We start from the raw sequence: 24,588 nt of genomic DNA, 5'->3' as shown, positions 1-24,588 counted from the left end.
TTCAGTTTTTTAAAGTCATGTAGTGCATGCCAGCCTTAAATCACGTGATTTTGCAAGATTCTAAACAAAAGTTTCAAGCATCATGAAGTGGTATTTCGAAATCAGCCATTAGCCTAAGCTATTATAAATGTTTTTTTATAGTAGGCTTCCAGATGACTTCAAAGTATGCTGTAGACTGTGTACTCAGAAATGTAGGCGTATATGCAGCTTGCAGACACGCCTGTTTTGCGCATGTCTCTTTCACAGAACCAGGAAACTTGTACTCTCAAGTTCAGGAAAACAAAACTTATTGTCCTTTCGAGATTGTACCTTGAGGGATTTTGGTTGTATGCTTACTTTTGACTGTATGTGCAATGCGCATATAATAAAATGGCAGAATCCAGTATTCCAGTTGCTAAAGGCCAGTTCAACTGTTCAATCTGTCTGGATCTACTGAAGAATCCAGTGACCATTCCCTGTGGACATTGTTACTGTATGAACTGTATTACAGGTTACTGGGATCAGGACGATCAGAAGGGAGTTTACAGCTGTCCTCAGTGCAGACAGACCTTCACTCCAAGACCTGTTTTAGGTAAAAACACCATGCTGGCTGAAGTGGTGGAGAATCTGAGGAAGAGAAAATTAGAAGCTGCTCAACTTGATCACTGTTATGCTGAACCTGGAGATGTGGAGTGTGATGTCTGTACTGGGGAGAAAAACAAAGCCATCAAGTCCTGTCTGGTGTGTCTGGAATCTTACTGTCAGGATCATTTTGAGCATCATGAAGAATTTCACTCGAAAAAGCGACACAAAATGACTGATGCCACTGGACAACTGAGGGAGATGATCTGCACTCTACATGATAGGCTGTTAGAAATGTACTGTCGCACTGATCAGTGCTGTGTATGCATGCTATGTATGCTGGATGAACACAAAAAGCATGAAACCGTATCACCTGCTGACGAGAGGACTGAGAAACAGGTATGAATTAAGAGCAGACAACGTTTGGCTATTTCCTGCAATCTGCATTAATTATATAATTGTTCATATTGCGCCATTGCAATGTTTATTTTTTCCTGTTAACATTAAGCCTACATGATAACACTTCAGTGTTGCTTTTAGAATAAGATTTCAAAATTTGATTAAAGACACCCATGTTTATAAGACTTGACGTCATAATATCATAACTTATAATGTCAAAACGTTTGTTTTAACAGTAACAAATGTGTTTGGTATCCGAAAGAAGAAGTTTTCACACCAGGGTATGGGTATTATTATAAATAAATAAACAAATGAAAAAATAAATAAATAAGATTAAAATAATTATATTCTTTTGAAGAAAACCATGTTACAGAATCTACTCGTACCCACTCATACAGCAATAATTATTAAAAACCCAGAAGTCATATGAATATAAATGGATTTAAAAATGGGATGCAACTTTGAAATAGATTTCAAAATCAGAATTGAGACATTCCACATGTTCATATTAGACATTAAAGGGGTCATATAATGCTTTTTTAAATATCATTATTTTGTGTAATTGGTGTACCAGAATATGTTGACATGCTTTAAAGGGATAGTTCACCCAAAAATCAAAATTATGTAATTAATAACTGACCCTCATGTCGTTCCAAACCAGTAAGATCGTTGGAAAACAGTTTAAGATATTTTAGATTTAGTCAGAGAGCTCTCAGTCCCTCCATTGAAACTGTGTGAACGGTATACTGTCCATGTCCAGAAAGGTAATAAAAACATCATCAAAGTAGTCCATGTGACATCAGAGGGTCAGTTAGAATATTTTGAAGCATCGAAAATACATTTTGGTCCAAAAATAGCAAAAACTACGACTTTATTCAGCATTGTCTTCTCTTCCATGTCTGTTGTGAGAGAGTTCAAAACAAAGCAGTTCCCTATCAAAAGCTACTCTCGATGCTGCGCTCAATAGCGCTAATGAGAACATTCTTTGTTCGACCGGTTGTGAAGCATGTGTGTCAAACACGCCAAGAATTGGCTTAAATAACCTCGGCAGGTGACGTCACTGATAACGTGCACCTGCAGGTTATAAATAGACGTGAAACGGAAACATCCTCAGGTTTCTTTGTCTTCAGAGACCGCATTGTGTGTGTGTCACGCTGATGAAAGTATTAGTTTAAAAGGAAGTATGTTGACAGTTAAAAAATCTGGAAGATCGGACGGTTCTCGTGCCCACCTCCGAAGCGTGCCCAGGCACTTCTTCGGATTGGGCAGAGGCTGCTGTAGCTTTAGCTTCTGTTGAAATGGACATTGAGAGTGCTCTCTCCTAGCGCTCCTTTTGCGATTATAAGCACATGAGGAGTTACTAGGTGGTGACTCGTGCAGTGACCAGATTAAAGCCTTAAAATTAGATTTTGTACATTATGATTTCATAGGTGAGAGAGATGCTAGCTGCTATCTCTCCCCTGTTGGAGCAACATCATTTAAATAAAAATATAAATAAATGATGATGAAAATGATGATGATAATGATGATGAATAAAAAATATATATAATATATATATATATATATATATATATATATATATATAAAATATATATACGAAAAAGACAGCAATCGTTTCCTGCCAAACGTACTGTAGCAACATCTACACTTGGATGGAACGCATTTCATGCTGTGGATCAGACTAGTGCTGCCCTGCACACCATTGGTTCTGCAGGCATATCAGGCTGATCCGAAAAATCTGAGTGCCAGGAGGAGACTTTTAATATGTTTCTCACTCACTATGCGCAAGTGTCGGGGATGTCAAAAAATAAATAAATAAATAAATAAACAGTCCCGACCCGATCCAGCTCCTCTGGGGTAGGAGGTTCAAAGAGAGTGTGGCGAGTTGTGCGCCCCCTCATAAGACTGGGGAGCAGCTTGTAACACTTGGCAGACGCAGATGGAGCTGGACTAAAGTACGGTCATCACGACCAAATCAAGGGCCTTAAGCTGTGCCCAGGACAAAGGGTGTGTCCCCTCAGGGAGGGCCCTGGAAAATTCCATCAGAAGTGTAAGGCTCCTTCCTGGCACCCTTAGGGGATCACTGAACAACCTCCGCCGCCACCGGTGTTTCGGGGGGCAGTGGTCTCCAGTGAAATGATACATGCTCTCTTGCTTCCTGCCACGTTTCAGGACACCAGACATCTAACACCCCCCCCCACCCCCCACAACAAACAAAGTGTCACAATTAGTGCCCCTTTTGGAGAAGCTGGCAGCGTGGAAGCTACTGCCAAATATCTCCCCATGAGTCGAAAGAACTGTAGTGAAGGGCTACAGGATTCAGTTTGCACATCGTCTTCTGCATTTCAACAGCGTGGTCTCCACCTCTGTGAAACCGGCACGTGCATATCTGTTGACACAGGAATCACAGACTCTGCTGGTCAAAGGGGCCATAGAATGTGTTCCCCTGCCAGACAGAGAGTCAGGCTATTACAGTCAGTATTTCTTGACTCCCAAGAAAGACGGGGGGCTGCATCCAATCATAGATCTAATGGACGTGTATTTTCATTTTGAAATATTACCACAACTCCGGAGGTTCCTGAGGTTTGCTTTCGGGGGCGAAGCTTACCAGTATCAGGTTCTTCCATTCGGCCTAGCTTTGTTATCCCGCACTTAAACGAAATTCATGGATGCAGCTCTGGCTCCTCTTCGACTCCAGGGCATCCACATTTAAAATGTATATAAACGACTGGATGAATCTGACCCAGTCTCAAGAGCTTGCCCTTCGACATCAGCATGTCATCCTAGCTCATCTCGAATCTCTGGGGTTGAGACTCAACGCCAAGAAAAGCGTTCTCTCTCCGGCTCAGAGGACAACGTAATTGGGTGTGGTATGGGATTCGATCACAATGCAGGCACAGCTGTCTCCTGCATGCGTCAAATCCATTCTAAATACCCTAAAGAACATCAAGCTAGGCCAGAAAGTCACTGTTCAGGTCTCATAGCAGCAGCATCCACGGTGATACCTTTGGGCCTCCTGCACATGAGATCATTTCAGTTGTGGCTCAGAGCCAGGGGATTTCATCCAAGGGCCAATCCCCAGTGGCAAATAAGGGGTTATGCGCCAGGGGCTTCGTACCCTATCTATGTGGATCAGACCCCGGTTTCTGACTTTGGGTCCCACTCTAGGTCCGTGTTGTCATCGCAAGATGCTAATGACAGACACTTCCCTCATGGGCTGGGGAGCGGCCTTAGTTGGCTGTCCAGCCCAAGGGATCTGGAGAGGTCATCTTCTCGAATTGGCACATCAATTGCCTCGAAATGAAGACTGTATTTCTGGTCCAGCAGTTGAGAGGCTACCATGTCTTGACATGTCATGACAACACATCTGTAGTCTCTTACATAAATCACCAGGGCGGACTGCAGTCGCGCCGCTCGAACGAGTTAGCGCACCAGGTTCTGCTTTGGGCACAGGACAAGTTCCTGTCCCTCAGGGCGATTTACATTCCTGGGCATATGAATGTGGAAGCAGACTTGCTGTCCAGACAAGCTGTGAAACACCGGAAATGGAAACTCCACCCCTAAGTAGTCAAATCTGGGAAAGATTTCAAGTAGCAGAAGTGGACCTCTGTGCTTCACAGGAGATGGCACAATGTCCCCTCTACATCTCTCTGACTCATCCAGCTCCCCTGGGTCTGGACGCTATGGCCCATGTGTAGCTAAGAGTGCGTCTTTACGCCTTTTCTCGGATTGCTCTGCTCCCGGGAGTCCTGGCCAAGGTCCGTCGACAGGGGTCTCGCCTCTTACTGATAGCGTCCCGTTGGCCGACCGGAGTTTGGTTCTCAGATCTAATATCCCTCCTTGATGGCTCGCCATGGGCGATTGCAGTCAGGAGAGATCTTCTCTCAGGCACAGGGGACAGTACTTCATCCCCGGCCTGAGCTCTGGAACCTTCACGTCTGGCCCCTGAGGGGGACCAACTAGAGATGCTGGCCTTCCAGCCACAGTAATAGAGACTATTCTAAGTGCTAGGACTCCCTCCACTAGAATAACTTATGCCCTCATATGGAGTGTTTTTGAGGGCTGGTGCATGACACACCATGCAGACCCAGCTCACTGCCAAATTTGTTTCAGTACTGGAGTTCCTGCAAGAGAAATTGTCCTCAGGCACATGCCCTAGTACTCTCAGAACTTACATGGCCGCTAGTTTGGCTTGCAATGTTTTGATTGACTGGGATTCTGTGGGGAAGCACCCTCTGGTCGCCCGCTTCATTCATGGGGCTCAGAGGTTGAGGCACCCACTAGAGCTACGGCCCCTTCAGGGGATTTAGCCGTAGTGCTCGAGGGGCTGGCTGGCACCCCTTTCGAACCATTAGAATCAGCGCCTGCCAGGCTTCTGACTCTAAAGATGGTTTTTCTTATGGCCATTACCTCTCTAAGGAGTATTCGGGATTTACAGTCTTTGTCAGTCCTACCATCCTGTTCCGATTTTGCCCCTAGGTGAGTCAAAGCTGTTTTGCATCCTCACCCTAATTATCTTCCGAATGTTCCTTACTGTATCCAGTACATGCTCTTCAGACTTACTTCCACCGCACTAGCCAGTGGCATAAGTCAGAGCAGCTTTTCGTATGCCATGAGGGCCGCAACCGGGGGCAAACAGTTTCACATTGGGTGAGGGATGCTCCTGCTCAAGTGTGTGATGTGGCAGGTTGGTCCTCTTCGCACACATTTGTCAGGTTCTATAGTTTGGATGTCCATCCTACTCGTTTCCAAAGACTTTTGTCCTCCGCCATTTACAACACCGGAGCAGGAAAGACTTCACTTACTGTGTCCAGTATGTGCTCTTCAGATTTACTTCCACCGCACTAGCCAGTGGCGTAAGTCAGAGCAGCTTTTCATATGCTGTGGGGGCCGCAGTCAGGGGTGCGGCTGCCACCAGGCAAACAGTTTCACATTGGGTGAGGGTTGCTATTGCCCTAGCCTACGAGGCGCGTGGTCAAACTTTGCCTCTAGGAGTTAGTGCCCATTCAACCAGTTGGGTTGCATCTTCAAGGACTTGAGCAAGAGGTGCGCCCTTGCAGCAAGTGTGTGATGTGGCAGGTTGGTCCTTTCCGCACACATTTGTTAGATTCTATAGTTTGGATGTCGATGCTACTCCGGGCTCGCATGCCCTTGAGTCCACAACCAAGAGTCATATCTGAGACCTCTTCGATGTTTGTGCGCACACACTACACAACCTTGGGGGTCCAGACACTTACAGTGTGGTGGCATTGGTATTCTCGTTCCCATTAGCGCTATTGAGCACAGCATCGAGAGTAGCTTTTGATAGGGAACGTCTCGGGTTACTTGACTGTAACCCTGTTCCCTGAAAAAGCAGGAACGAGATGCTGCGCCTCAATGCCGCACTGTCGACATGTCCGGACGTCTCTTCAGACAAAGGGGTAACCTGAGGATGTTTCCGTTTCACGTCTATTTATAATCAGCAGGTGCATGTTATCAGTGACGTCACCTGCCAAGGTTATTTAAGCCAATTCTTGGCATGTTTGACACACATGCTTCACAACCGGTCCAACAAAGAATGTTCTCATTAGCGCTATTGAGCGCAGCATCTCGTTCCCGCTTTTTCAGGGAACAGGGTTACAGTCAAGTAACCCATGACGTTTATCATATCCGGTTCGCGAGCGAATCATTCAATGTAACCGGATCTTTTTGAACCAGTTCAACAAAACGAACTGAATCGTTTTAAACGCTTCGCGTCTCCAAAACGCATTAATCCACAAATGACTTAAGCTTTTTTTTTATGTGGCTGACACTCCCCCTGAGTTCAAACAAACCAGTATCCCGGCGTAATTCATTTACTCAAACAGTACACTGACTGAACTGCTGTTAAGAGAGAACTGAAGATGAACACTGAGCCGAGCCAGATAATGACTTCACGACTCAAGAACCGTTTCTGTCAGACGAATCCGATTCGAGAACCGAGGAGCTGATGATACTGCGCATTTGTGATTCAGTGTGAAGCAGACCGACACCAGAGCCTGTCTACGGAGAGCCTTCCCACTCCCTATTAAGTCCTATTGTACCTAATTTTGGTTGCAGTTGTAACAATTCGTCTAGTATTCATACCCAGACCAATTGCCACAAGATTTATATTAGGGAGGGAACCACCGGCTATGGTCTGTGTTAGTTCAAATACTCAAAAAGACAAGAAATAGATGCAAAAGTGAGTATTATTCCACAAGAAAGCAGTAAAGCATAAATATCAATACATGATAGAAAACCCCACATATAATAACCAGAGGCATAGGATTTCAAAATACAAGGAAAAAGTCACACATCAACAACATTATTTACAAAAGTAAAATCTTCCCAGATATTATCCGGAAGGACTAAAGAGTCCTTCTACAACCAAGCAAACAAAAATCAACATCATACCATATGTGAATCCACACAGGTCAAAAATAACCATGAGACAAACACCAAATCTTACATTGACTGAGCAGAAAATCCCATAGATTCCCAGTCTGGACTGGAGTGGTATGCCATGCTGTTAGGCCTCAAACACCTCTCACTCCTTCTATCCTTGCCTTACTGATATCCTAGAGCAATAAGCACACTAACTCCCCCTATTGTCAGGTAGAAGCCTTACCAGAGGTGGGTAGTAACGAGTTACATTTACTTCGTTACATTTACTTGAGTAATTTTTTGGGGTAACGAATACTTTTCGGAGTATATTTAAAGATGGGTACTTTATACTCTTACTTGAGTAAATTTTTGGGGAAAAATCTGTACCTTTACTTCATTACTGTGGGCGACGCTCCTCTCGTTACTTTATCTTAATGCAATAAATGTTATAAATGCTTCAGTTTATTCCAAATGCGCCGTCTACTTTTCTCTGGGCAATGAGCGATGCCCATTCGCAAATGATTCATTCTTTTGAGTCAATTCTGTTCAAAGGCTTGATCAAACCAATTGGCAAACGAGTGAATAGGTTCATGAATCAGTTTGAATGAGTCGTTCTGTTCCCTGCCGCACGCGCTGAGCGTCTGAAGCGGTTCACTCGGAGTTGTAACGTTTAAGAACAGAAAGAGCGTTGAAAACGTGGCTGGAACTACACTGAATTGAAATCTGCAAAGGCTATTATTTGCTAGCGATGGAGATCCTTATTAGATGAACACCGCGTGTGCTGTCTACTGTTTAACAGGTAATAACTTGGGCTACATTCGATTACAGTACACGATACCACTGTGACATTAGTTTGTTGTACGTGTGTGGCTTATAACAGAGGGGAGTCAAGTTGAATGCAGCTTCCAAAAGACAAAAAATAGCCGATTAAGATTTTATTAATTTTAATACAATCACACTGGTGCAAGTACGTTCAGCGAGTCATATTATCAGCTGCTAAATTCAGATCTGTGATTGCTTGCTGGCGCTGAGCCAGAGATAGATGCGTTTTTACAGCAATGCGCATTATAACAAATCACACATGATTCTTTTGGGCTTATTAAAGCATTGGCAAATCAGAGGCGTTCAGATGAGTCATCGCTAAAATGCCGGTGCTTCCTTCACTCGCTCACTGACTGAATACCTCTTTCTGGCGAATTCTCTCGTCAGAAACAACAAAGTGCAGATGTGTGTACGAATCTATAATTAAGATATTGATTTCACAGTGTTAACAGTTTCAGTGATTTTAATGGGAGTTTCTGAGAGTGATTGAAATCTAGACTGTCAGTGAAAATTATCTTTAATAATGTAAATGTTATTTGCTCTCTTTCTGAACAATGAAAGATTAGTAGCAATATTTATATCACATTAACTTTCAATGTTAAATTCACATTTAATATAAAGTCAGTCGTATTAAAAATATGTTATGGCATGACACCTATATCTGTTACTTAAGTAAACAGACAGGGTTTTATAATAAATTACATAAATTGGAGTAAAGGCTGATGAAATATATACATTTATACACGCACACATACATTACCTACATTTTATCTATATATCTAAATAAAAATAGGCTCAGTATATATGACCCAAAGTAACTAGTAACTAACTACTTGAGTAGATTTTTTATCCAATACTCTTTTACTCTTACTCAAGTAACTATTCAAGACTAGTACTTTTACTTTTACTTGAGTAAATATTTCTAGAAGTACTTTTACTTTTACTTGAGTACAGTTTTTGGGTACTCTACCCACCTCTGAGCCTTACATACCCACACAGGAAACTCATGTGACAGGTCAAGACTGTTACATACCCTCCCCCTCAGCAGAAGGATCGCTATAACCATAACATGGCTTCAGATTTTGTACGTGTACAGTTTCCACAATATCAGGATTATCAATGTACCTTACAGAACAATTAACAGGTCCAAGTACTTTTACCACCTTGGCAGGGCCTTTCCATTTTGCTGCCAACTTAGCCATATACCCTTCGTCTGCTCTGGAAAGAGGATGGGTCCGGACCCAAACCAAACCTCCCACCAAAAACTGCACAGATTTATGCCGTTGATTAAAGTACCTTTGCTGTTTTCCTTGGGCTCGTTCAACGTTAGTTTTCACCAGGTTGATGAGTTCCTGTTGTCTATCAAGAAGAACATATGCAGGGTTATCGGGATCAGGGAGTTTGTGAATGGCTCTTTCTATGGGCCCTTTCAATTTTCGTCCTAATGCAACCTCTGCAGGTGTGAAACCAGTGCTCTCATGCCATGCAGTGTTAAGAGCAAATCGAAACTCTGCTATCCACTTGTCCCATTGTCGATGTTGATCACCTACATAAGAAGCAATCATTGTTTTGAGGTTGCGATTAACTCTTTCTGTGAGATTGGTTTGTGGGTGGTAAGCGGTTGTCAATTTCTGAATGACCCCCCATTGCTTGCAGACTGTACTGAGTAATTGAGATGTAAATTGTACCCCTCTATCTGACACCAAGTACATAGGTGTACCCCATCTGGTGAAAATCTCCTCCACAAGAATCCGGGCTATTTGCGGTGTCTTGGCATACGTAATGGGAACATTTCTATCCATTTAGAGCAATAGTCAACAACCACGAGGAGGTATTCATTTTGTTTACTGCTCTTAGGGAAAGGTCCCATTAAGTCCACTCCTAACATAAACCCAGGTTCAACTACAGGAGTTGATTGGAGATGACTAGACAGCTTGGTTATAGCGGGTTTGTATTTTTGACATGTGGTACATTCCTTGCAATACTTCCATACTTCATTTCTCACATTAGGCCAATATGCAAAATCCAGTAATTTTAATAGCGTTTTCAATCTCCCCAAGTGTCCACTAAGGGGACTGTCATGTATGTAGTGTAAGAGAGCTTCACGTTGACTGGACGGGATCACCAGTTGGAGCTTTTGTCCTTGTTGTACTTTAGGTAGACTACGAAACAGAAAACCGTTCTTCATCACGTAGTGGATGCGGGAAGGATCAGGAAGTTTATTGCACTGTGCCTCTTGAATCAGTTCTTGTAACTCTGGATCTTTTTGTTGATCTGTGGCAATTTGTGCTAGATCTACTTGCAAGTTGCTTGGTAATACATCAGTGGCTTTGATTACTGCAATCATCTCCTGAGGGGTGTGGTTGGTATGCCTTCTGGACAATATGTCAGGCACTACATTGCATTGACCTTTACGATACTTTACGGTGAAGTGAAAGCCTTGCAATCTCAGGGTCCAACGGGTGAGGCGTGATGATGGCTTTGGGTGCTGAAAGACCCATGTCAGCACCGAATAGTCCGTTATGACTGTAAATGGTCGTCCCTCCAAACATGGCCTCCACTTTTCTACAGCCCAGACCACCGCCAAACATTCCTTTTCAGAGACAGAGTATGACTTCTCTGCTCCTCGTAATAAACGTGAGGCATAGGCGATGACCTTTTCTTCACCAGCTGTTTCCTGAGTAAGCACCGCACCTAACCCAACCTCACTAGCATCTGTTTGCACTGTGAACGGTTTACTGAAATCTGGGGGTATCAACACTGGTGCCTGGGTTAAATCCTGTTTTATAGTGTTGAATGCATGCTGACATTGTTCTGACCATAACCAAGTGGACTTTTTTTGTTTCAGTGCATGAAGTGGGGCAGCTTTCTCAGAGAAATTAGAGATATAGCGGTGGTACCAACCAGCGAGTCCTAAGAATCGTTGCACGTCTTTGATTGACTGAGGGGTTGGAAAAGAAGCGACTGCTTCTACTTTTGCTGGATCTGTTTTAATTCCACTGCTTGACACAATGTGCCCTAAGAAGGTGAGAGTCTGTTGCATGAAGTTACACTTGTTCAGGTTGAGGGTTAGACCAGCTTTATGGAAACAATGGAAAACTTGCTGTAGGTGGCAAAGGTGTTCTTCCTCATTCTTGGAGAACACCACAACATCATCAATGTAAATGAAACAGCACTTACCCTTGATTTCTCTAAGTGCCTGTTCCATTAGTCTCTGGAAAGTTGCTGCAGCATTTTTAAGCCCGAAAGGAAGACGACAAAATTCGTATAACCCAGACGAAGTGACAAAGGCAGTTTTCTGGACGCTGTCAGGCACCATCTCCACCTGCCAGTATCCACTTTTTAGGTCCAGTGTACTGAATGTTGTGGCACCATGCAAAGATTCCAGAATGTTTTGGATCTGTGGCATAGGGTATGCATCGAGGTGAGTTTTAGCATTCAAACCCCGATAGTCCACACACAATCTTGAACTACCATCCTTCTTAGGCACTAATACTACAGGTGCTGCCCATGGAGAAGCTGATGGCCTGACAATCTTCTTGGTTAGCAGATTAATGATTTCAGATTCAATGAACTGCTGCTTGTCCCGAGAAACTTTATATGGGCGTTTTCTGACTGGTACTTCATCAATGGTGATGATTTGGTGTTTTACCATGTTGGAATGTCCTATTTCATGAGTGCATACTGTGGGCCATTGCAACATTAACTTTTCCAATTGCATTCTGAACTGACCATGAGTATTAGCTTGTTGAACCAATTTTTGAATGGTCAACTGGGTTTCGTTAGATATAGGAGGGGCTGGTACAGCTACATAAATATGTACTGTCGCTTGGGATCCATGTGTCAAGAATGGAAAAGTTTCTTCAGCTCTTCCTTCTCTGGCGGGTATGATGTATCGGGATCTCTGAAAGTCTAAAGTCAATCCAGAATCCATCAGAAAATCCATCCCTAGGATGATTGGCACAGTCAAATCCACATCCCTCATTATGTATAATGTTAGTTCCATCTTAATTCCTTGGATCTCACACTTCCAAGACACTCTTCCAATTGCAGTCTGCTGCTGTCCGTTGGCGAGGAGAAATGCTTGACCATCCCCGAGGAGATATGACTTGTTCTTGCTCATCTGGTCCCAGGTTGACTTCTTAATGAGAGATAGTGTGCTACCAGTATCTACCATCGCTGTACAGTATCGATCTTGTAAAATAATAGGGATGGTGACAGTGTTGACCCCAGTTATGGCTGGATTATTGGAAGGTTGTATTATGCTTGCAGTGGTATGACAAGGTCCTACTTGGAGACAGCGAGCTGGTTGAACTTTAATCTTTTTGTCAGCTGTATTAACTTGACTCCAGTACTTCCTAGATTCTTCAAAATCCCTTTCGATTTGTGTGCCAATCCTTACTAGTTCAGCAACATCCTTCAAGGTCCCTCTTAATAGACTAGCTAGACGAGGGTTACAGTTTCTTAGTACAGCCTGGACAATGTCTTTCTCACTCATTCCACTTTTCCATTTCATACCATTTCAAGGCTCGATATCGGTAAGCAAAGTCCCGAATACATTCCTTCATCCCTTGTTTCCTTTCCTGCAATCTTCTAATAGCTACGTCTTCGTAATCTTCACTTAAGAAGGACTGCAAGAAGACTTTTCGAAACTGCTTCCAACTCCTCACGTGTTGCCGTTCTGCCAGCCACCAGTCTTTAGCAGTACCTTTGAGCACCGCAGTCAATGCCGCCAACACTTCAGCATCACTAAGAGGTCGAACTGCAAAGTATTCTTCACACCGCTCAATGAAAGTTTACAGGATCCTCTTCCTGAGCATCACAGAAGCTAGGGAACTCAAGTTTAACCGGGGGATTGTACTGCAAGGATGTATGACTTTCTGAATACATTGATGGAATGTTCTGTACGTGGTAAGTTTGATTTTGAGAAGCGGTATGAGGAGTAGAGCAATTGGGAACAGTCTGTGTGGAGTTATTTGAACGAACATTGAATGATTTGAATTTTTGCTCAATTTGGACATCCCTTTGTTTCAGACAGTCTATCATGGATTGTCCTATGTCCCTTATTGCTAGTTCCAACCGATCCTTCATTCTCTCTCTCTCTCTATCAAAACGGTAGTTAATTTGTTCCTGCAGCGTTTGAACCTTGGCTTCCAACACCTTTTGGGAAACACACTCACCTAACCTCTGTTTGTTCTCTTCCCAGCTGCCTTCAAGTGTAGTTAGTCGATCTGATAGCCTCTCTACTATCATTGTGGTTGATATTGGTGTGGCTTGGTTATGCTCACTTTCCCATTCAAGTGGGGGTGGGGGTAGAAACCTTTCCTGCACATCATCTAAGATATTTTCCTCCTCTTCTCCTTGATCAATGTACAAGTTGCTGAATGTGTGCATTAACTCACCCAACGGGTCTCTCCGGGTAATAAATGCCTCAGATGAGAAATCAAGTTCATGACCATTTTCATCCTCTCCCAGAGCAGCCTCACTTGCCATACTGAAATATCTGAAATTTACCCTGAACACAAGAGCTTATAAATTATAAAATGAAAACTAAAGGAATTTCAAATCACATGAGCCAATATTTTATTCACAATAGAACATAGATAACGTAGCAAATGTTTAAACTGAGAAATTTTACACTTTTATCCACTTAATTAGCTCATTTAAAATTTAATGCCTGCTACAGGTCTCAACAAAGTTGGCACGGGGGCAACAAATGGCTAAAAAAGCAAGCAGTTTTGAAAAGATTCAGCTGGGAGAACATCTAGTGATTAATTAAGTTAATTGATATCAGGTCTGTAACATGATTAGTTATAAAAGCTTTGTCTTAGAGAAGCAGAGTCTCTCAGAAGTAAAGATGGGCAGAGGCTCTCCAATCTGTGAAAGACTGCGTAAAAAATTGTGGAAAACTTTAAAAACAATGTTCCTCAACGTCAAATTGCAAAGGCTTTGCAAATCTCATCATCTACAGTGCATAACATCATCAAAAGATTCAGAGAAACTGGAGAAATCTCTGTGCGTAAGGGACAAGGCCGGAGACCTTTATTGGATGCCCGTGGTCTTCGGGCTCTCAGACGACACTGCATCACTCATCGGCATGATTGTGTCAATGACATTACTAAATGGGCCCAGGAATACTTTCAGAAACCACTGTCGGTAAACACACCGTGCCATCAGCAGATGCCAACTAAAGCTCTATCATGCAAAAAGGAAGCCATATGTGAACATGGTCCAGAAGCGCCGTCGTGTCCTGTGGGCCAAGGCTCATTTGAAATGGACTATTTCAAAGTGGAATAGTGTTTTATGGTCAGACGAGTCCAAATTTGACATTCTTGTTGGAAATCACGGACGCCGTGTCCTCCGGGCTAAAGAGGAGGGAGACCTTCCAGCATGTTATCAGTGTTCAGTTCAAAAGCCACCATCTCTGATGGTATGGGGGTGCATAAGTGCATACGGTATGGGCAGCTTGCATGTTTTGGAAGGCTCTGTGAATGCTGAAAGGTATATAAAGGTTTTAGAGCAACATATGCTTCCTGAACTCTTCAGCAGCTGGAAATCTATATAAGGCAAGAATGGGACCAAATTCCAACAGCAAAACTCCAGCAACTCATAGCCTCAATGCCCAGACGTCTTCAAACTGTTTTGAAAAGAAAAGGAGATGCTACACCATGGTAAACATGCCCCGTCCCAACTATTTTGAGACCTGTAGCAGAAATCAAAATTGAAATGAGCTCATTTTGTATATAAAATTGTAAACTTTCTCAGTTTAAACATTTGCTATGTTATCTATGTTCTATTGTGAATAAAATATTGCCTCATGTGATTTGAAAGTCTTTTAGTTTTCACTTTATTATTTAGTTTTCATTTTATTAAAATTTAAAAAACGTCCCAACTTTTCCGGAATTCGGGTTGTAACAATTCGTCTAGTATTCATACCCAGACCAATTGCCACAAGATTTATATTAGGGAGGGAACCACCGGCTATGGTCTGTGTTAGTTCAAATACTCAAAAAGACAAGAAATAGATGCAAAAGTGCCTTACACAAAAAGAGCCTTTTTTACCCACACAGGAAACTCATGTGACAGGTCAAGACTGTTACACCAGGCGATCAACATGAGTGCAAAATGAATGGGAGCCTATGGGTCTAGACGGCTAAATTTGTCCCTTTCACCCGATTGCAGTTAAGAAATCTTCAACGTAAAGTTCAACGTGTTATAGGTCGAAAGTTGAATGAACGAGTACTTATGTCCTTTCGATTTCTTACAGATTGAGTTGTTGTTGCCCATAACACGCTAGCATTCTGCTAATGAATGTGAATGTGAATGATGTCATTGACATTTTAAAAGACTTTTTAAAGCAAATAAGTGACTCTAAAAAATCTAACACCCAGCAATGTGTAATTTCTTTGGATCTCCTTTCGAATACAACATTCAAATTACTAGACAAAAAATTATATCTTGAGAAAAGTGGATTTTAAGGGGTATACCTCCATTGACCTCCATTCATTCTGCACTCGTCCTGTGAGCGCCCTCATATGGAATCAGAGTGGAACTGCAACCAGTTCAGAAGCCGGAAGTGTAGTGAGAGTGAAATTTCTCGCCACATTAGACATTCTTTTGGTGATTGATTCTGAACTGATCCTGTGCTAATGTTATGAGCCCAGGTAAACCGAAGGCTTGAATCAAGGGCAATCATCGGTAATGACGCCATTACGTCGAGCGCAAAAGAACCGGTTAACCGTTTTCTTCAACCGGTTTATTGAATCGAACTGTCCGAAAGAACTACTGGTGATCCGAAAACCGATGCAACTGGTTCTTGACTCGTGAACGGATTCACGAAAATCTTCTTAAGAAATAAATTAAGAATGTTCGTAAGAATGTTCTTAAGTGCAATTCTTGAAAAATTCTTAATAAGTTCTCAAATATATTCTTAAGAACATCTTAATTTTTTTCTTAAGAAGAAAATAGCCAAAATAATGAATACATGACGCGCTGCTTAACTCACACTATAGGGCTTGGGCCCTATAAAATGAGAATGGATTAACTTTCCACCGCTTTCCTGCTTGGAGGCGTGACCACGGAGACCATAACATCTGAATATTAATGTATATAGCTTAAGTCAACATTGAAAATAAGAGAAATTTCTCGGGTTACTCATCCAAAATACGGGAAATATCAACATTCATCTTTTTGTTGCTATCCCTCTGCTGACAGCAAAAATTCTCACTACAAAACTGCTGCATTAACTAACGTTAAGCGATTTGTGAAGCTAGGTCTAACGTGACTTTAGTTACAGATTGGCGTGAAATCGTGTTCTCACAACAACCACACTATCTTAAAAAGCCCAACATCACGCTAAGGTTGCTTTCAAGTAAGCAAAACGATGCTTTGAAAACATCTGTTTTGCTGGAAGGGCAAGGAGCAGCAACAGGACAACAGTACAAAGACTTGACAGGTCCGATTGAAGGGCTAACGGGATATTTTACAGGAAAATACTAAAATGGGAAGACAGCGGGAAAAGAGCTCAAATACGGGAGAACCCCGGAAAAAACGGGAGGGTTGACAGCTACTAACAACATGTTTGAAACACATTGTTAAAAGTCCATGTGTGAATGGTTGTTAGCACTAACGGTTACTAAACTAGCAGCTAGGTAGAGTGAAGCTTACCGGATTACTTTATACTGTTTGCCGCTGTTCCGGTTCTATGATTTGCAGCTCCTGAACCCATCCATTTGTCAACTGCACATGAGACTCCAATGACTTGTAACTTCGGATCTATTCTGAAGTGTAGGCGCTCACAAAACAAACAAGGTAGCCGAAGATATCTGTAATGCAAAAGTGCGGCAGCAAGGCGTCGTCAGTACTCCACTATTTGTTGGGAATTTTATATGGATCCAAACCGTTAAGAGTGCAGATTTTGTCCACATACCGGTCCCTGGCATCCCTTTAGCATATCCCTAGAAATCCCACAACCTTTTCTCAAAGGTTCAAGCTCTTCTCGTTCAACTTGCTGTATTTTGACATTCGCGAGGCCAGCAACATGGCCGCCACGTCCCAGAATGCAACTTGGCGCCCAAGCCCTGTGGATTACCCTAATAATCATAATAAGCACGCACCATAGACTGCGTTTTTAATGCGGCCTGTTTTTGAACAAATACTTTTAAAATAGCCTGTCTCAAGCTGGAGCGATATGTTTCATTCATTTTTGTGCTGCGTTTTTGCACTCTCATCTGAGTGAAAGCTTCCAGTATTTGAGTCCGTGCTTCTACAGCAAATGCGTCATGCGCATTCATATGCGCTGAATACTGCCAAAGATTATGTATTTATAAACTCAAATTAACGCGTTCAATTAAAGATAATGAGTTTTGAAGTCAGGAAAAAGCAGCGTCACACACAGGTCAAACATGAGCGATCATGTTTACATTAACAGTCATCACTGTCCCTTCAGAAAACTCGTGCACATCCCTAGTCCTCCTGTGTATTATATGTAGATGTTGTTGTAATGCCTAAATATAATAATTAATTTGAAATAACCAAATAAATTCATTAAATAATTATTATTGTTTGAAATTTAAGAAAAGTCTGGGTCTGTCCTAAATTTAAGAAGTTATTTACGATGATTTTTAAGAAGATTCTTTTCAAGAATTTGAATTCTTCTTAGGTTCTGTCTTAAGAACAATCTTAAGAAAAAAGATAAGAACATAAGAAGATTTTTTGGGGAATACAAAATATTCTTATCTTTTTTCTTAAGTAAGAAAATAAGAATAAATTGGCAGTTTAAGAAGAATTTTATTCTTAAGAATGCTTCGTGAATCCGGCCCCAGATCTGTATTCTTACCATCTTGTCTGTAATCATTCAGTTTCATTGAATTTCAGTTTCATATATTACTGCTTACAGAAACTCTTGGAAGAGACCCAGAAAACATTCCAGCAGAAAATCCAGGAGAAAGAGACAGAGCTTGAGGAGCTGAGAGAGTCTGTAGAGTCTCACAAGGTGAGTTTGGAGCAGAAGAACAACTGCTGTCTGCTGAAGAAGATCTGTTTGAGACTCAGTTAAGACTCTCCTCCAGTCAGTCAGTGAGGAGCCAGTGCTGGAGCTCCTTCAGTCCCACTGAAGCCCACTGTGGGGAACAGGCTGTGTGAGGCAGCAGTAAGAGCTGAGTGAATGGACTGATTCTGATGCTTCTCTCTCTGTGTGTCCTAACAGCGCTCTGCACAGACAGCAGTGGAGGACACTGAGAGGATCTTTACTGAGCTGATCCGCTCCATTGAGAGAAGCCGCTCTGAGGTGACACAGCTGATCAGAGATCAGGAAAAGGTTCTTGTAAATCAAGCTGAAGGACTCTTTGAGCGACTGAGGCAGGAGATCGATGATCTGAAGAGGAGAGATACTGAGCTGGAGAAGTTTTCACACACTGGTCACATCCACTTCCTCAAGGTAACAGATCTGAAAAATTGAGCATTAGTCTTAGTAAGGTATTTAAAACACTGCAACATTTTCAGGAATCTCATTAAATATTTTCTGGTATCTGATTTTCTGTTTTCCCCATTATTTGTTTTTGTGTCTGTGTAGAGTTTCCAGTCTTACAATGTCCCTCCTGCACCTGAGAAATTATCTAGAATCGCTGTCAGTTCTTGTCTCTCTTTTGACAATTTGACCGTTTTTTTAAATCAATTGGAAGAGAAAAGTCAGCATGTTTTTAAAGAAGAGGAAGAAAAAATACTTAGGAAAGGTAAAGTACTGAGACATTTATTTAATCTTCAAAACAAGTCAATGTAATTATAATATAATATAAACCATAATCCTTCAAAACATTGCATTACCCACATGGAAAGAACCTATATGTGGATATATGTGCATATATAAAACCTATATGCAGTGTATATGCACATATATGATGCATATATGCACATATATGATAATATATATTGTAACGGATATGCAGGTCATTGATTCATGGGTTCTGAACTAATGAATCACGGTTCATTAAATCTAAAACAATGCAAACCCAAAGTTTGTAGATTTTGAATCCAGGCATATAAACCCAACTCTTTGTAAGCTAAATGCCTGGCCTGGCGCCAGCCTGGCTGGATTTAAATTATTTCCAACACTGGACGAGACATTCCAAAGTCACGTGAGCAGCCTCAAAGGAGAAACGACCACATTCCTAAACACACACACACACAAACTTTTCTTTACGCTCTTTATGTAAGCCCTTAATAATATGTATTTTTATTAGGTTTGTGCTTTGCATAAAATGGTTAATCCTTGTTATGTGAGGAGTATAAGTTGCTAACTTATAAATTGGAAATGTTTCTCCTAATTTTAATGTTCTCAAATAGAATCATGAGTTGTAAACCTACCCCCTTAGCAGCTCGTAAAACTTTAGGACCTAACAAACAGGACAGGGAAAAGCCAGCTCACTGGCACCTTTTCTCAATGTATTCTAAATGTATTAAGTATTGCTTTTTGGTGCGTTAGATGTTTTCCATAATCAAAAATTGGAGTATCTACAATTTTATTGTGTGTTAATCTTTAAATGTGTGTAATTCTGCATATAAATAAAACGTCATGTTTTTATCAGTTATATATGTAATTTTTGGTATCTTTGGAATTGTCATGTTGTGACCCAACTATCAACCTATTTGAAAGGTGTATGAATATCACTGCTGAAATCTTATAAGCCAGAACTTATTAGAGTGGGTGTTTCCCCAGAGACAAAGGAACTTTTTCCCGCTTCAGATCGCGGACGTTCATTGGTTGTTCACGCGAACAGAGGCGTGAACCAGTCGAGTTATATAAGTTCCTCCCTCTCTTACTCTCTTACTAACTCTTGGCTCTTACTCATGGCTCCTTCTGGAGCTTTCATCTCCGTGTTTTCGTTTCTTTTCATTACTAAGTTTATTCACCTATTTGCCTCTCCACACGAGGAAGACGAATTCTGAAACATTGCTTTGTTGAACCTTTCAAATATACCGCGCGAGTCCGCAGCAGCACTGAAAGACACGAGAGAACACGCCTAGCTACACAGGACCACGCTCACGCTGCTCACACGCACGCTGGTCTGGCGGTTGACAAAGAGACACATCAGCCCGCAAGACACGAGAGAACATGCCCAATCACAAAGAGACCACATGCAAGTATCATTCTCTATGGAGATTTAAATGCTGCTTAAAGTTTGTCTATTACCTTTTCAAGGTGATTTGATTCATTGTTGTCTTTCAAGGGTTACTGTCTGTGAGTTTGCATAACTGAGCGCGTGATTCTGTGATCACACCTATTCTCTCATTCATCCTCTCTCACTTATTCTCTCTCTCTCTCTCTCTCTCTCCCTCTCCCTCGTTTAGATTCCGTTATGTCTTGTACAAAGTTTACTGTCTATATTGTCGTACGCGTATTTACCCTGTGTGATTTGTAGTTTGATGTATTATTAGTTCAATTATTAAAAACCAATATATATTCATGATTGCCTCTGTCTAAGCCTCACATTACAAGTCAATGAAATGTCTGATCTTTAGCTACAAGCTCTTTACTTTTTAGTAACCTAAATTTCATAATGATAGGATAATGTTTTCATGGCCAGAGAATATTTTTCATTGAATTATAAGAAGTGATAACCCTATTGAAAGTTAAGTTAATCTTACGACCGTTTGCTGGACAAACCACTGTTTGATTTGCGGTAACTTACAGTAAGAGATATCACTATAATTGATATGAAGAATGGAATATTGACATATTAATGAGTAAATTACAGTGCCTTGTAATGAGTTATTGATATATGCAGTTGAGCTATTTTTCATCCTCAATAATTTTAATGTAACTGTCATATGAGATATATATATATTAATCATATTCCTGATTAATTATTCAAATTCCCTATATATCATTTGAGTTAATTATTATGTACAACCCAGTGCGGCTACAATATGCTGCATATATGCGCATATATATGCTGCATATATGCGTATATATACTGCATATATGCTGCATGTATGCATATATATACTGAATATATGCTGCATATATGCGTATATATGCCACATATAGGCAAAATTGAGGTGCATATATGTGCATATACAGGAAATATAGGTCTCCTGTATTGCTTCTTCATATCCACATATAAGCCCTATACATACAAGACATGTCTTCTATATAGCTAATGGCAGGATCTGGTCATTTTGTAGCTCATATCTCAGTCATACATGATGCCTAGCTCATATTTTCTATTATCAAGGCAAAAACTAAGAATTAACGAAAAATATTATGCAAGAACTTATGTATGTGCGAACACGTGAAATTGGTATCACATGTAATTGGCATGTTATGGAATTTAACTATGGCAATATATTAACATGATATACAGAGCCGGACAGTAATGGAGTCCATTTACTTGAGTACAGTACTTAAGTACAATTTTGAGGGATCTGTACTTTACTCGAGTATCATTTTTGGGGAGTACTCATGACTTTACTCAATTACATTTGAGAGGCAAGTATTGTACTCTTTACTCCGCTACATTTCTATCCATAACCGTAAGTACCCGTTACTTCTTCGGCCCCGTCCACCCAGAGACGGACCCCCGATCTTTTTTTCCCTCGTCTCAAGAAATATCCGCGTCCACACGAAACCGATGTAGTATACATGCCAGACCAGCATGTGGAGCTGTAATTCTGCAACAGAGATACCCTTAAAACGGAGAAGAAGACATGGATTTGCTGATAAACCTTGCACGTGGTACACAAACGAACATGGAACAATACATTTATTAATCCGTGTTAATGTTAGTTAATAAAAAATACAACCGTTCAGTGTTTGTTCATGTTTTTGTTCATGTTTTTGTTGCTGTTACATGATGTAGTGGTGTTTGACTAGGGGCGAGACGTGGGCTGATGACGTTATATTTTCAGAAAATGTACGGATTCGCCGTCCAGATGAAACGCAAAGGAGGCGTTTTCAAATATATCCACTCTGGGACCCGGTTTCAAAACATCGGTTTCACTCTTCCAAAACGCCATATCCGTGTGGACGAAAATGCCTATCCGCTAAAAATTTTGTGCGCCCAAAAAAACAAAAATGGAAAAAATAAAAATCTCGGACACCCTATCAAACTTGGATAGTGCAGGAAGGAAGAGGAGGCAGCGGAGGAGGAGGATGATGAGGCGCGTAATGACAGACCTTCAAAGAATAATAAAGATAATTTTTTTTTCTGTTCAGTTTTTTGTCTTATTTTTGTTCTTGTACTATTTGATTGTTCTTGTAATTACATAATGTACATTTCTATATTTTGGACTTTTATTTATGTTGCCTAGCAGGTTTTTTGTCTTATTTTTGTTCTTGTACTATATTTTTTGTTTTGTACTATTTGATTGATCTTGAGTAAATAAATAATGTACATTTCTACATTTTGGACTTTTATTTATGTTGCCTAGCAGCTATGGATTTAAATTTTACTATTATTGGTGAACATATAGGTGTATATATGTACCTATATGGGTATATGTATGCACATATATATGTGTACATATATGTGTAAATACGTATATGTGTATATATATGTGTACATATATGTGTACATATATGTACATATATGTGTAAATATATGTGTGCATAAATGTACATATATATGTTCATATATGTGTACATATATATGTGTGCATATGTACATATATGTACATATAATATAGGAAAACGGCCAATTTTATATATGTCACATATATTAAAAACCTATATCAAAACCTATATTGAAACATATATGTTTATATAGGTTTTTTCCATGTGGGTAAATAGGTCAATGAAACTGAAATATTTTTGGATTGAATTTGTCTGTTGATTTTTCATAGTGCGATATATAGAGATGATTCCCACTCCTGAATATGAAAGCAGGAACGAGTTTCTACAACGTAAGTTATTTTGAAAGAGTTCATAGATAGAGTCTATTTATGAGAACTGATAAATCACACTGTTAATTCAGTTTGCTTGATTGAATTGAAAGTCTTATTTGTTCATTTACACTGTTAATAACAGGCCCAATCAATAGAATGAATAACGTGAAATGTGTGAAAATCACCTTTACTTTCTACTACATAGCAGTTTATTCCCCAAACAAAACTGTCTTAGTCCAAAGCTAATATAGTCCACCAGCACTGTATCACTCTGCTTCCTTGTTTATGTACTCCAGAGAGACTGTCAGTTGGTGGGGATATTACAACATTATATTTTGTTGCTGTGTTTAGAACTAATGCATTTTAATGTAATTCTCTGTTCATAGTTACTGTGTTCATTTATGGAGCACAAATATAAAAAGCAACTTGCAATATTTAGGAAACAAATTATACATAGTAGACTTGTTAAGAATTAAGCATTTAAACAGAATAGCCAAAACTTTACAGACAATGCAGTCTATGAAAAGTATTCAAGAGAAATAAGAAAAATAAAATGTAATACACATTCAGACTAATCCAGTAACAGGCTTGAAGTTATAACAAATAAAAAGGGTACATTATTTTTTAGTTTTTATTTATTATTTTCACATTTCAATCACAAAAAAATGAAAAACCGCAAGCCAATTTGCAGATCTACTGATTCAAATATGTTTTGTTTTTAGATTACCAGCGGATCACTTTGGATTGGGAGACAGCTCATAATTACCTCGAACTGTCAGAGCGGAACAGAGTGGTTACTAACATGAGGGAAGACCAGTCACATCGTGATCATTCAGATAGATTTGATCATTTTTATCAGGTGTTGAGTAGAAACAGTTTGAATGGACGTTGTTATTGGGAGGTTGAGAGGAAAGGTTCTGTCTATATATCAGTGTCATATGAGAGCATCAGCAGGAAGGGACGGGGTCGAAAATGTGACTTTGGATCTTATTATTGTTCCTGGAGTTTGTCCTGCTCTAACTACAGTTGTTCATTCTTGCACAGTGGCTGTAGTATTACACTCCCTGTAGTCTCCAGCGCCTCTAGAATAGGAGTGTATGTGGATCACAGTGCAGGAACTTTGTCCTTCTACAGTGTCTCTGACACAATGACCCTCATTCACAGAGTACACACCACATTCACTCAACCTCTCTATGCTGGGTTTTGGGTTTACTATGATGCGCAAGTAGAGTTGTGTGATCCAGTATCTTCACTAGATTCTGACTAAATATATCATGGGTGAGCAAGCTTTTTTTTCTTTTTTTCTCTCTCCTCGTAAACAGATGTATGTGTACATATATGTTTTTATGTAGATGGGTATATTTTCATACTAACTGACATCAAACTGCAGATATTTTCTAATCCTCCTGGTTGGGGGGGGGGGGTGTTGTGGTTACTCTGTTGTTGCTGTGGTCCTTATTCTTTTTTCTTTCCTTATTTAGTAATATGTTGGAAAGGAATGTGTGTAAAGATAAAAGTGCAGACAATGTTTTCTCTTTT

The 24,588-nt window shown here is 40.6% G+C and overlaps 1 protein-coding gene across 1 annotated transcript; it reads left to right on the top strand.

Annotated features, from left to right (window-relative positions):
• Positions 1-276: 276 nt before the first annotated feature.
• LOC132096187 (tripartite motif-containing protein 16-like) lies at positions 277-24,370 on the top strand. Its single transcript, XM_059501427.1, has 6 exons — positions 277-960; positions 18,065-18,160; positions 18,374-18,604; positions 18,740-18,899; positions 23,008-23,067; positions 23,772-24,370. The coding sequence occupies exons 1-6, from the start codon at positions 370-372 to the stop codon at positions 24,314-24,316; spliced, it is 1,683 nt and encodes a 560-aa protein (XP_059357410.1). The 5' UTR covers positions 277-369; the 3' UTR covers positions 24,317-24,370.
• Positions 24,371-24,588: the final 218 nt, after the last annotated feature.

This window comes from Carassius carassius, chromosome 20 (assembly GCF_963082965.1).
Source record: "Carassius carassius chromosome 20, fCarCar2.1, whole genome shotgun sequence".
Classification (NCBI taxonomy): Eukaryota; Metazoa; Chordata; class Actinopteri; order Cypriniformes; family Cyprinidae; genus Carassius; species Carassius carassius.
Note: the sequence above shows the minus strand (reverse complement) of the source record. Positions and strands in the feature narration are given on the sequence as shown.

Coding starts and splice junctions, on each gene's coding strand:
- LOC132096187 (XM_059501427.1), top strand. CDS start 370: ATGGCAGAATCCAGTATTCCAGTTGCTAAAGGCCAGTTCAACTGTTCA. Junction 18,900..23,007: donor AGAAAAAATACTTAGGAAAG/GTAAAGTACTGA, acceptor GATTTTTCATAG/TGCGATATATAGAGATGATT. Junction 23,068..23,771: donor CAGGAACGAGTTTCTACAAC/GTAAGTTATTTT, acceptor TTTTGTTTTTAG/ATTACCAGCGGATCACTTTG.